The sequence below is a fragment of the Phoxinus phoxinus genome (genome assembly GCF_949152265.1).
Source record: "Phoxinus phoxinus genome assembly, chromosome: 23".
NCBI lineage: Eukaryota > Metazoa > Chordata > Actinopteri > Cypriniformes > Leuciscidae > Phoxinus > Phoxinus phoxinus.
The window spans coordinates 8,356,862-8,371,271 of record NC_136898.1 but is presented as its reverse complement, the minus strand read 5'-3'; the positions used below and the strand labels follow the sequence as shown (position 1 = coordinate 8,371,271).

At 39.1% G+C, this 14,410-nt stretch overlaps 3 protein-coding genes across 3 annotated transcripts; all 3 read right to left on the bottom strand.

The window, feature by feature from the left end:
* Positions 1-4,602: 4,602 nt before the first annotated feature.
* LOC306991339 (olfactory receptor 1468-like) lies at positions 4,603-5,607 on the bottom strand (the record flags this gene model as incomplete). Its single annotated transcript, XM_079599070.1, has 1 exon — positions 4,603-5,607. One exon carries the CDS (start codon positions 5,605-5,607, stop codon positions 4,603-4,605), a length of 1,005 nt encoding a protein of 334 aa, XP_079455196.1.
* Positions 5,608-8,984: 3,377 nt separating this feature from the next.
* Positions 8,985-9,986, bottom strand: LOC306991338 (olfactory receptor 1E16-like; the record flags this gene model as incomplete). Its single annotated transcript, XM_079599069.1, has 1 exon — positions 8,985-9,986. The coding sequence occupies one exon, from the start codon at positions 9,984-9,986 to the stop codon at positions 8,985-8,987; it is 1,002 nt and encodes a 333-aa protein (XP_079455195.1).
* A 1,986-nt stretch (positions 9,987-11,972) lies between these two features.
* LOC306991337 (olfactory receptor 51E2-like) lies at positions 11,973-13,063 on the bottom strand (the record flags this gene model as incomplete). Its single annotated transcript, XM_079599068.1, has 1 exon — positions 11,973-13,063. The coding sequence occupies exon 1, from the start codon at positions 12,972-12,974 to the stop codon at positions 11,973-11,975; it is 1,002 nt and encodes a 333-aa protein (XP_079455194.1). The 5' UTR covers positions 12,975-13,063.
* Between the last annotated feature and the right edge of the window lie 1,347 nt (positions 13,064-14,410).

Here is a 14,410-nt window from a genome sequence, read left to right as displayed (position 1 = left end):
ATATACTCACAGTTAGGCCTTAGTGAGGTTTGCTCAGGATGCAGACTTTCCCTGATTTATTATATATACGGAATAAAGAAATGCCAGTCGCTTCAGCCTATCACTGACTCTGACCGTTTCCAGCAATGCCACACCTCTAGAGCTGTCATCTAGCCAATCAAAGCACAGCACTGACAGTAATGATAAGGAAAGTTAGGCTCAATCCCAATTCACCCCTTGCCCCTACCCCTTGTTTTCGAGTGTACCCCTTGGCCCTTAAAACAGAGTTACAATGGCCAAGGGGTTGAAATATTCCCCTACGAAATGGAACAACCCTTCATAAACCCGATACGTCACCAGTCGTCGATGATGGCTCTGACGTTATGGAAGCGATGAGGTTTTACAGGATTTTTTCATAACAACGACTGACAATGATACCAATATTCCGTCCTCCACTGTGGCAATCTCTGTCGTATAGGCTACTGGTAGTGTAAAGTGAAAGTAAATGTTTCAATGTGAAATACATGGCCATAATTGAGTTATTGACTGTGTTGTGTTTACACGATAACCACGCGATGCCGGACTGAGTCACTCGTATGAGACTGAGAATGTGAGAACAAATGCTTTTTACTTTAGTTTAGCTTCATTAACGTTACCAGGTAACTAACGTTAGTAGCGAAGCAAGCAACACTGTCTGCCTGGTTACCGAGGCAACATGCTAGCGGCTGAATTAGCTATCTCCTTTTTATGATTGTTTTGAAGAAAACCACCATATTAGGAAATACTTACATTTGTGACTTTCTTTCACCGTTTGTGAATGCATTCAAGGAACTTTCTCGTACCCCTCTGTTTGGAGTGTGCCTCTGAAAAATCTCAGTTTCGAGGGCTATGTAGCCCTACCCCTTCGCCCTACCCCTCTATCGCAAAAAGAATCGGGACACCCTACCCCTAGACGTGAACGCGCAAAATGGAGGGTTAGGGCCAAGGGGTATGGGTAGATGGGGTGAATTGGGATTGAGCCTTAATGTATCCTTATTTCTCCTGGATGTATACAATTATTTCTTGGCCCATATCTTAAGCTATAAATGTAAACAATGATGTGTAACTAGCCTAAAGGATATTTGCGTAACAACCATTGAATATGTAGATATTGTGTGGCTTCAGAATTCTTGGAATTGGAACTCCTGGAGTCATTTTGACTTCTTTAATGATAAGAGTTTCATGAGTTCACACGTACATGGAATCTGATGTAGTATTTATGCGTATTTGGCCCGAACCCAGAGTATACTCCCCCTTATACTGGGGTAGACCCAGCCGAGTGTGAGGTGATGGGGTGGTGGAGGGATGCTGAGAGACTTGTCGTGAGACAGAAGGTGAGGAAAGGCTTTATTTATACCAGCTTCCTCTTGTGCTGATTGGTTGTGGTCGTTCAACCTCGCATATGGTATAGAAATATCTTATTTTAATTAAACTGTTTGAGATTGAATGAACGCTAGATGTTTTGATATAAATTACAGACAGTAAATCTGAGGACTATTTCTCATTTTTCTGAGTTATTTTGCTTTATTTCCAGATTCAATCAAAGGCTCGTTCTGACGTAGCACGTTCGCACATGCGCAGTCTTCAAAAACAGTGCTTTAAATCTCTTCACAAACTAAAAGACGTAAATTACATTTGTATGTATTCTAAATAAAAGACACAGGTTGTACTGAATGTCAGCTTGCTTATTTTGCTCAAGATAATGATTTATTAAGTCCACATGTCATGCAAACTACTGTAGAAACTATGCTTCTAACCACAGGTCAAGAGCTGTCATTCCAAACACACAACTTTGCGAATGTTCGTTGGAACGACCGCTCGACCGTCCTCCCGGAAACTCACTCCACCGCACCGCCTCGAGCGTCCATGGTGACAGACTTCACACAGCCATGCTCGATGGCACCGCGCATTGCCCTCAGCGGCAAGGGCTCGAACATTCACAACTTTAATATCAAAACAAACAAATACAAAACGAAAGTAAAAGACAGCAGCCCCTCACGGACGACTGCTGTCACATAACAACAAACAAACAAAACACAAGGCCAGGCCTGTCCTCTCTCGCTCTTCACTGTCGTCGCTCCTCCTTTTATGCTTCCACTACTCCGTGAGAGACGAGACCGGTGCGTAGTGCAAGTGTCACTCATCATTTAATCACGCCACTAGCCTCGTGCCTTTCTCTCACGGCCTTCGTCCTCGTCCTGCTCGCCACAGATGGTTTCGGGAAACTGGCTGCGTTAAAGCAGATCGGATCATAAGCCAATCATGAGCCGATAACGTTGCCAGCTGTGGTGGGTAAAATGCGCGTTCTTTACAGTAAATGAATGGTTCTGCAACTTTTGGGTGCGAACTGCGAAGGCAAACATTTCAGTATTTGCGATGTACTTCACACTCGACTGTATAGCAAAACCACACAGCTACGTGCAACAATTCCTGGAGAGAGGAGGGAGAATAATGACAGTGGGCGGGGTTTTGTGTGATGTCCACCTGTGAATGCAGACATGATGGCTGGATTGCGTTTACATTACACTGAGATCCGATAACAATGGATCCTCGACTACCTCCGAACCGGGACAAGCTGATCGGATAACATTCCAATCAGAAGCACGTTTACACTTGTTTTTTCATGTGTATGTGGACAACATCCGGATACAGGTCGCATGTTAATGCCAAGTGTAACACACGTTATTGTGGTGCAATGTGGGATAGAATGAGTGCACTCGATTTTCAGACACCACTAAAAATGGCTGTCCCCTCAAATAATGCCCTATTTGAGGGAATAGGGAGCGATTTCGTATTCAGCTCGAGAGAAATCAAAACCTGAGAGATCAAACCTGGCTTAAGACAATAAAGATAGTGACGTGCAGCCACCTACTGGCGGTTTTAGTTTCATATTTTAAAAAGTAGCCTATAAAACATCAACAATCTCTTAAAGTCCCCCTGTGGTGAAAATCAAGTTTTTAATGTTGGTTATCTATGTAGTGTTTTTAATGTGCTTTAGACAAAGATTGTACAAAATAGTCAGCACCATCTTCACTAAACCAAAGTCTCAAAATCGCGGTTTGAAATCGCTGGTGTTTCTGACGTCACAAACTACCTTGTAACCAATCAGGTCAACATGTGATCGTCAACGATTGGATCTCTGAGCTCACTGGATCACTGTGAGTGAGTGGAGGCGGGGCTAATTTGCATATTAAAAGAACCGTGTAGCCTATGTAGAGTTACATTCAAGCTATTTTAAGGCATTTTTTTTTCCAAGGAAAAAGCTTTTAAAGATGTCATTTTGGTGATCAAAGATGAGTTTTTTCTGTGTAAACTGATTCATGCCATCTGAGCTGCATTAAACAGTACAGTATGTGTAAATTTTATTGATACTGATTTAATTTCATTTGTAATAGCCATACAGTGTATTTTTATTCTGATTAGATTAAATTTAAGAATCTGACATAAGTGGACACAGATGACAACAATACAAAACATTTTAAAATACTACTGTTCATATGGCTTTTAATGTGTTATTTTAGGGGTTTGATCTTCTCTCAACTGAGTGAGCACATCCTGCATTTTTTGTATTCGAATGACTTAAATACATCTCAACTTTGATGTTGTAAATGAATTGTTATAAGAAGTATTTCAATTTTTGTGTATTTTTGTCTAGTTGAGGTCATTTGTAACGTAGGGCCCAAACATAAACTCAAGCACAGAAGCCCCCAGCACCCTAAGTCCTGCTCTGGTAATGCCTGATAAAGTGTTAAAAGCATGTGGTCATCGGGAAACAGTTTTGTTCTGTTCCACAAGCACCACCTAACCAGTTGCATAAACTTAGCCACTATATGTTAAGACTGTGGCTACTCCATGGGGAGTAGTAAACTTTACCATACCAGTCTTTTTATTTAATTAATTTGTGTTTTTAACAGTCAATGTTCCTGTTGCTATGTAATATCCTGTGTAAAACAAAGCTGATTTGCCAACCTTGGTTATCGCCACAGTTGCTACAGTTATTGTTAGCCTACCACTGTAAAATCATAATTATTCCATGAGGGATCTTTTTCTTTTGTGTAAAAACAAAGAATCTTTCTCACATTTAATTATATTTATCCAAAATAATAACCATGGTATTGTTTGTATATTAACGCCAGCGTCTTTTTTTGCGTCATTGCGAATGAATGGAAGATAAAGGATTCATGTGCCATATAGCTGACTAATTGTTTTTTATTTTAATGTACAATAATTTAAGGGATAAGTTCACTGAAGCACATGCCTACATTATCTTGGGCCACTCTCAAGAAAATAAATTCACCCCGCAAAAGCAACAAACACCTGCTAATGTCATTACACATAATGGTGGGAATAAGTGACTAATTATAAAAAGAAACATTGAAAAATATTATAAATTCACAGTGACAGGAGTGTTTCAAAAAAACGTTTGACAGTCAAAGAAAAAAAATTAATACAGAGGTTTGTTTATATATAGCATGTCTATTTTATACAAAATACAGAAGGACAAAGTCTCATTCAAGCAGATAATGAAAGCATTTCAACAGTAAAATAAGTTAAATATAATAATTAGAAACAAACCCTTTTAAATCATTTTTGATTTCTCCAATTGAATTTCATATTTCTTTCCTGAGTTGTGTTCACCTTGCTTCGCTTGTACAGTTCTTTTATGGATTGCATGACCTCCTCTGTCTTAAGAGTGTAAATGATGGGATTCAGCATAGGTGGTATTGTCTGCGCCAAAGAATTGTTAATTAACCTGGAGTTTGGATGGATAGGTGTTGTGGCAGCTGCAATGTTATTGATTAAAAGTGGTATATAGAAAACTGCCACCAATATGAGATGTGAAGTGCAGGTTTTTATGGCTTTGATTCGGTCAGCACCATGAGCAATCCTAAGCAAAGCCAGAGCAATGCAGAAATATGAAATGAAGATCAGTACTGGAGGTGTGCAAATCAGAAAACCAAAGCAAATTTTTCCCATCAGTAAATTTAAGGAATTATCATTACAAGCTAGTCTACATATAGGGCCATAATCACAGAAATAACTATTAACCACATTAGAACTACAAATAGAGAGTCTATTCAGCAAACCCACATGTACAGAAAAATAAGTCCCAGACAAAATCCAAATAACACCTATGATCAGAAACATGGCTGTTTTGGAAACAATAGCATGATACCGTAGAGGAAAACAAATAGCAATCAGTCTGTCATAAGCCAATACAAGTATGGTCAAAGACTGCAGATTCATAAAATGATATACAAAAAACATATTTACAAAGCAAACTTCATATGATACGTCATGGTGTTCAAACAAAAATGTGTCAATTATATTTGGAATCAAAGTCGAGCTTCCACACAGATCAGAAATGGCCAGATGGAAAACAACAATGTATTTGGCGGTGTGAAGTCTGCGGGCCAAATAAATGATACACATGATAAATGAATTCCCTAAAACAGTCACAAAATACACCAAAGACAAGAACACATAGTAGTATTTCACATGTGGAACATTAGAAAAGCCATTGAGGAAAAATGTCGCAGGACGAACAAAGGTCTCATTTGCAGAGGAGTTTGACTGCATGGAGCTCATGACAGCTGTTGTCTGGCTTTTTGTGTCACCTGTGATGAAGAACTGTTATAGAAATACACTCAAAAACAGAGAATATTCAAGTAATAATTTAATTTCTAGCCACAGTGCATTTCTGAACGAAAATGCTTGAATGTTCTTTAACATACTCATATTGAATTAATAATAAGTGTCATTTGCAAACTATAGAAGAGAAACAGAGGAAACACGTAGTTTACCTTCTCCTGGTGCCACCATCTCACTATTTCACCAGCCATCAGTCAAATATATAGTAGATTATTCTGTTGCACTTGAGACTTTAGTTCATGGATCCACCCTTCTCCCTACAGACTTGAGGAAAATGAGGCAGGAGTAAATCGATACAAGCATGTGACAACATAAAACACTTACCATAAAGATTAAGAATCTATTGCTAAATGGATACTATACAAACTTATTGTAACAGTAATAACTAATAATAATTACAGTAAAACTGCATAAAGAGATGACTTATGAAATTATTTTCCTCTGACTTGTATGGATAACCTAAATAGCCCTATGTATAGCATACGTATATATTTACTAAGCAGTTAAAATTCTGGGTGGAAAGTATTTTTTGAAAAAATAAGTTCCCTTTCAGTTCGGTCACGTTCAACGTAGTCGACATACCGACTGATTTGGATCACGCTTAGGGAGCCTGTCATCTTCGAGTATTGATAAAACAAGCCAATGCACATTGGCGTGCAAGCTTTGCATCTCACACTCCGCCCCGCAGCGCGGGTATAAATACGGAAGTGGATGCACGCACCAGTTGTCTTTCGATGAGAAGCCGATCTGTCTTCATGTCGATGTCTCTGAAGAGATATGTTGATATATTCAACGACCGAGTGTGTCAATGCTTCTTCTGGAAGTCTATCCCGGTGTTTCTACAGCGCAGGTGCAGCAGTGGTCGCAAGTTTTCTGAGCTCTCAACTGCTCTTTTAATAGCATTCCTTGTGTGTTTGTTTGTCTGACAGTCGGTTGAGGGCGAAGAGAGTGAATTCTTCAGTGGTACAGGCTGCACCATCCCCTGTCAGTGTTGCCGTGATCATTTCCCTGTGTGCTGCGGCACTGGTGAGAGTCCCATTTCCTGAAAGAGCAACACGGGTGCGTTTGCGTCTTTTTCAAGATGTCATTCCACCCGTGCGTTTCTGGATGCGGTCGTTCCCTGTCCCCATCTGACGGTCACAATAGTTGAATCGCGTGTTTGGGCATTCAGCACGCTGAAGCAGCTTTTGTGGATAGTTCATGTTCTCATTGCGGGAACATAACTATCGCGGTGTTAATGCGTGAAGGTGGAGTCCCCATTACCATGACCCGCTCTAGGGCTCCATGTTTGATGGGTGATATAAGGATTATAGTGACGGCTTCCCCACCCGGTAACCAATCCCTGTGGGCCCCTCACTCCTCTACCACACCGCAGCCGGTTGAGTTCCTCCACACCCCTCGGCAACGGACGTGGCGGAGCGTCTGTTGCCAGGCCTATCACTCGTATATGCACTGTGAAACCTGTGTTAGGCTGGGTCCCATATGTTGTGATCCCTACAACAATCCCATATGTGTATTCTTCGACGGTACGGCTTCCTGCGGCGAGCCCGTGTCTTTCCCTTGGAAGAGCCCGCTTTGGCATCTCTAATCGGTGTGTCTCCCCCCTGTTATATGACTGGTGCGTGCATCCACTTCCGTATTTATACCCGCGCTGCGGGGCAGAGCGTGAGATGCAAAGCTCGCACGCCAATGTGCATTGGCTCGTTTTATCAATACCCGAAGTTGACAGGCTCCCTAAGCAAACCAGGGTCTCCAGCATGGCAGACACGCTAACATGGAAGCTGAAGACTGCAGCCACTAGCGCGCCTCTTGAGGCCAGGGGAGTGAGGTTTACACACACAGATCTTACTGGCCTTCATCCGTTACACTCACCCACCTAAGCCTCACTTCCATCTGGGTCACTGCACAAGTGTAACCAAACCAACTTGACCCGCTCCGAGCGGGAATCAAACAGTGGTCTCCAGCGTGGGAGGGGGGGGGGGGGGGGGCTCATCATGGCTTGGCTTCGCAAGCGAAGATTTAGGAAGGACATCCACATCTTCTACAGGCACACTGTGGCTGATGAGGCCTATGCGGGACAGGCAGGGCAGGTCCTTTACTGGCCTACGTCTGTTACATAGACATGACCCCATAGACCTTAGTCAGGGTAGCGTCATATTTAATTTTTGACAAGAAAGAAAACGAGGCTGTGAAAAAATTTGTGAGTTGAAAAAATTACATGATCTAGGACCTTTATACAGTGCATGCCATTGTAACGACTTAGTCTATCCCTCACAGTCCCGTTTTCAATCATCTGCGTTAAATTCAATATGGCGTCTAACCTGACTGAGGTCTATAGCCATGTGTAAACGTGGTTTTCAACCATCAGGCCTACCGGTCGGTTACTGTTGCTGAATCATGTTGTTCTTAACTGACTCTGCATGGCTTGTGTAAAACTATTTGAAATTACCATAAAATAGAGTGTTCCAATAGAAATTTTACTGATACTGACATTGTGCAGAACAGTTCCGACTAAATGTAGAAAACATTTACTTCACATGCGAAGATGAGTGTGTGACATTTAAAAAAAAAAAATTATCTTTAACGTTTTATGTTCTTCTGGGCTTAAAACCAAGCACACCATTGACAATAATTAATATAATTTTTTTTGTCAGGACCAATAACTCTGACCAAAGCTAAAAACACATTTACACTTGCGTGTGTTAGGTTCAGAAATGTTATTATATATTTATTTTTTTACAGAATTATATATCTTAATATATTAGGGGGTACGTCATAAGGATTGCTACATATTGGCCTGTGTGCTGTATTCTGCATTTTTGGCATGTAAATACTGTAATCTCTGGTCTGGTATATCTCTGTGTTATATAATAGAATGGAAGTCTAATTTAAGGATTATGTTTATTAGTTTAGTTCACTGAAGCACATGACTGCATTACATGGTATGGGATCATAAGTGTCATATAGCACAAAATGGTGAGAATTAGTGACTGCATAGATTATTTTTCATGAATACAGCAAATAATTATTCAGAAAGACATTTATAAAACATTTGTTTTAAAGCAAATTTAATTGGGTTATTTTATTTTGACTTCCTGTTAACCTGACATCAATAAATGCAAAGTTACTGTTTGTTTTTGTTTTTAAGGAAATTACAAATCATCTGTACTTGGCTTTGAATATACTGTATATTTGAATATATAAATTATATATGTTTTTTCAACACAATTTCTATTACAACTACAAACAAAATTCATTTTTGTTGAATGATCACAGTTTAATCTCACAAGCAGTGAGATTAATAATTATTATTTTTAAATTCTCCTCCTACACCATTTCATATTTCTTTCCTGAGTTGTGTTCACCTTGCTTCGTTTGTACATTTCTTTTATGGATTGCATGACCTCCTCTGTTTTTAGAGTGTATATAATAGGATTCAGCATAGGTGGTATTATCTGAGTAAGAGAACTGTTAATCATCCGGACGTTTGCATGCAAAGGTGTGATTATAGTTGCAATATTATTGCTTAAAACCGGGATATAAAAAAATGCCACCAACATGAGATGTGAAGTGCAGGTTTTTATGGATTTTATCCGGTCAATGCCATGGGGAATCTTAAGCAAAACTATAGCAATGCATAAATATGAGATGAAGATCAAAATCAGTGGTGTAATAATCAAGAGACTATAGCCAATTTTACTCAACAAAACATTTAAAGAATTATCATTACAGGCTAATTTAAAGATAGGGCCATAGTCACAAAAATAACTATCTATCACATTAGATCCACAAAAAGAAAGTCTGTTCACAGAACCTACAAATGCAGAAAAAAATGTCGCAGAAAAAGTCCACATAACCCCTATGATCAGAAACATGGCTGTTTTAGTTACAATGACATGATACCGTAGAGGAAAACAAATAGCAACCAGTCTGTCATAAGCCAAGACAAGTAGTGTAAAAGACTGCAGATTCATGAAATGATACACAAAAAACATATATGCCACACACACTTCATATGAAATCTCCTGGTGGTCAAATAAAAATGTGTCTATGACTTTTGGAATCAAAGCCGAGCTTCCACACAGATCAGAAAGAGCCAGATGGAAAACAGCGATGTATTTGGCTGTGTGAAGTCTGCGGGCCAAATAAATGATACACATGATAAATGAATTCCCTAAAACAGTCACAACATACACCAAAGACAAGAACACATAGTAATATTTTGCATGTGGGACATTAAAAAAGCCATTGATGAAAAATGTTGCAGGACGAACAAAGGTCTCATTTGCAGAGGAGTTTGACTGCATGGAGCTCATGACAGCTGTTGTCTGGCTTTTTGTGTCACCTGTGATGAAGAACTTCTATAGAAATGCACACAATGAAAGAGAATATTCAAATAATGATTTAATTTCAGTCACAGTTCATTAAGGAATAGCCATAAAATATTTGGATATATGGTTCCTTGATATAACCACATTGAATTATTGTTAAAAGGGTTACAAATAAAGATAAGAAACTCAAGGTTTATACTCTACCTTCCTCAATTTGGCTCATGCATCTCATTCTACCAGGCATCGGACAAATTTATATTAGTTCATTCTCTTGAGCTCTTGGGACTTAATTTTGTTGGATCAACCCTTCTCCCTAGAGACTTGAGGATAAAGGCAGGAGTTTATTTTCTAAGTCTAATAGTTTTAGGTCTAATAAAAAGTACCATGGTTAAAAAGTACTGTGTTCAAAATGTTGCTGTTGTTGTAAGGATGTGTTTAATGTTAATGTTGCAATTTATTCATTTGGCGTTGGGGAACGGTACTATAAGCTACTTTTTCCACTGCAGTACTATTCCATTGTTTTTCTATGTGAACGTGCTAGACTGACGGAACATGCTTCCATCTGGGTCACTGCATCAAATGTAGCGTTCCTATTTGACCCGTTCTGAGAGGGATTCGAACCATAGTCTCCTGTGGGGGGTGTGGGGGGATGGGGGGGCTAACAAGGACGCTAAAGAGAGCAGCCGCTAACGCGCCTTTTGAGGCCAGGGGACTGAGGTTTACACACTCAGCTCTTACTGGCCTACACCCGTTTCGAAGACATGACCCCATATACCTTAGTCAGGGTAGCGTCATATTTAATTTATTGACAGGAATGAAAACGAGGCTGTGAGGGATCAAATACAGTGTGTTTAATGGATTGTACTGTTGTTTAAGAACAATCTTGATCAAAACGTCTTTACGAAAAAAAAACTTTTAGTAGACAAAATCTCCATAAAAGTTGTAAAAGTTGTGAGTTGTAAAAATGATGTGATCTAGAACCTTTATACAGTGCATGCCATTGTAACGACTAAGTCTATCCCTCACAGTCCCGTTTTCAATCATCTGCGTTAAATTCAATATGGCGTCTAACCTGACTGAGGTCTATAGCCATGAGTAAACTTGTAGTGGTTTTCAACCATCAGGCCTAACGGTCTGGCAAATCCGCCGTTATAATAGCAATCCGCCATGGAACAAGCGCACCTGCTCTTAAAGGGAATGTGAGAGGACGCTCTGATTGGTTTATTTCACGTTACGCCCAAACCACACCTGAATAATGAAGCTACTTCAGACCAACCCATTTTAGATTTGAGATACGCCCACAAAGTTACTTGCGTTTCGTGTTTGATACTTGCGTTTCAGATCGTGAATATAGGGCCCTGCATGTGTTAGGTTCAGAAATGTTATTTTAAAAAAAATCACAGAATTAGAATATCTTAGAAAACAAAATATTTTTGTTACATTGGGTGGTATGTCATGAGGATTGCTACATATTGGCCTGTGTGCTGTATTCTGCATTTTTGGCATGTAAAACTAAATACTGTAATCTCTGGTCTGGTATATCTCTGTGTTATTTAATAGAATGGAAGACTAATTTAAGGATTATGTTTAATTAGTTTAGTTCACTGAAGCACATGACTGCATTACGTGGTAGGGATCATAAGTGTCATATAGCACAAAATGGTGAGAATTAGTGACTGCATAAATAGTTTCCATGAATACAGTAAATAATTATTCAGAAAAACATTTATAAAACATTTGTTTTAAAGCAAATTTAATGGGTTATTTTCTTTTGACTTACTGTTAACCTGACATCATTAAATGCAAACTACTGTTTTTTTTTTTCAAAGGAAATCACAAAGCATCTGTACTTGGTTTTGAATATATTTGGACTGTTTTCAACACAATTTCTATTACAAAACGAAATCCATTTTTGTTGAATGATCACAGTTTAATCTCAGAAGCAGTGAGATTAACCTATAATTATTATTTTTAATTTCTCCTCCTACAGTTCACATTTCTTTCCTGTGTTGTGTTCACCTTGCTTCGTTTGTACATTTCTTTTATGGATTGCATGACCTCTTCTGTTTTTAGAGTGTATATAATAGGATTCAGCATAGGTGGTATTGTCTGAGTAAGAGAATTGTTAATTATCCGGGCGTCTGGATGCAAAGGTGTGATTATAGATGCAATATTATTGCTTAAAACTGGTATATAAAAAATTGCCACCAACATGAGATGTGAAGTGCAGGTTTTTATGGATTTTATCCGGTCAATGCCATGGGGAATTTTAAGCAAAACTAGAGCAATGCAGACATATGAGATGAAGATCAAAATCAGTGGTGTAAAAATCAAGAGACTATAGCAAATTTTACCCAACAAAACATTTACAGAATTATCATTAGAGGCTATTCTATAGATAGGGCCATAGTCACAAAAATAACTATCAAGCACATTAGATCCACAAAAAGAAAGTCTGTTCACAGAACCTACAAGTATAGAAAAAAATGTCACAGAAAAAATCCACATAACCCCTATGATCAGAAACATGGCTGTTTTAGTTACAATAGCATGATACCGTAGAGGAAAACAAATAGCAACCAGTCTGTCATAAGCCAAGACAAGTAGTGTCAAAGATTGCAGATTCATGAAATGATACACAAAAAACATATATGCCAAACACGCTTCATATGAAATGTCCTGGTGGTTAAATAAAAATGTGTCTATGACTTTTGGAATCAAAGCCGAGCTTCCACACAGATCAGAAAAGGCCAGATGGAAAACACTAATGTATTTGTCTGTGTGAAGTCTGCGGGCCAAATAAATGATACACATGATAAATGAATTCCCTAAAACAGTCACAACATACACCAAAGACAAGAACACATAGTAGTATTTGGCATGTGGGACATTAAAAAAGCCGTTTATGAAAAATGTTGCAGGACGAACAAAGGTCTCATTTGCAGAGGAGCATGGAGCATGCATGGAGCTCATGACAGCTGTTGTCTGGCTTTTTGTGTCACCTGTGATGAAGAACTGTTATTGAAATACACTCAAAAACAGAGAATATTTAAGTAGGCTAATAATTAAATTTCTAGTCACATTGCATTTCTGAACAAAAATGTTTAAATATTCTTTAACACATTTTTGTGACCTGTAATGAAGAACTACTAGAAAATGCGCACAATAAAAGAGAATATTCAAATAATGATTTAATTTCAGTCACAGCACATTAAAGGGATAGTTCACTTTGAAATTAAATTTTGATATGTTTTAGCTTACCTGAAGTGCATCCAAGATGTCGGTGTCTTTGTCTCCACAGGAGTTTCAATTTTGACATTTTTAGGTCAAACCGTTGTTGTCTGTCAGTCATATAATGGAGGTCTATGGGTACAGACTCCAAGAGCATGCACAGAGACGTCCAAATTAAACAATTCCCCATCGTTAGTGCACATTGATGGCCTAAGACACGAAACGAGCAGTTTGTGTGAGAAAACGAACAGTATTTATATAGTTTTAATCTATTTCAAGCAACCACGTCCTAGTGATCTGTTTACTTAGTCTGCGCAAGCGCCGTAGGGCGCCGGAATGCTCCGGAAGTGCTCTTAGTTCTTGATCTGTATATTCTGGTTCAAATAAATACGGCATACATGACTCCCGAATTTCAAAGCCCCTCCCGAAAATCTCCCGGACCGACCTTTCTCCCGAATTTCTCCCGATTTCCACCTGGACAACAATATTGCTACACCATCCGTCACTGGGCGCCGTTTCAGACCGAACAATAATAAAGGTTACACACCTAGAAGTCAAGCGCGGCAATCAGAACGGAAAAAGAAGCAGTCTATGCGCTGTCAGAGCCGTCTATGGGTTTGCGAGCCTCCGCTGCGCGCGCCTCTGCTGACTGCGCGCGCGCCTCCCCACGAGGCATTTATACTTCGCGCTCGCCGGTGTACTATTCTTTGAAAAGACAGGGTGCGACTCGGTGTAATTGTCCTCTAAACCATCAGGAATCAGCGGTGAGAAGAAGTCAGGTACACTCGTGAATGTTTATTTTAGTACACTTTAGTAGGCTACACCAAAACCACACTACAAAAGAATCGTGCAAAGCAGTAAAACAGATTATTCAAAAAAAAAAATGGATATGAGAATATAATCTACAACTAAATTAACGTTATCTTACATAATTTCTATGTTTTTATTTAACGTTAGTCTTGTCAACCTTTTTATAAAACATGGGCATCAAGGTCTCAAGGTTGGCAAGTATGAAATACGGTTGTGAAAAAAATTCAATGTTGTCTGTTGATGTCTCAAAATCGTCTTCCATTGCGATTTCTTTTCCGTCTAAATAACTTTAGATGTTCTCAGTGAAAGGTAATACTGCAGAAATCTCTGTGTACACAATGAGTGACGTACATGCGCGAGAGAGCACT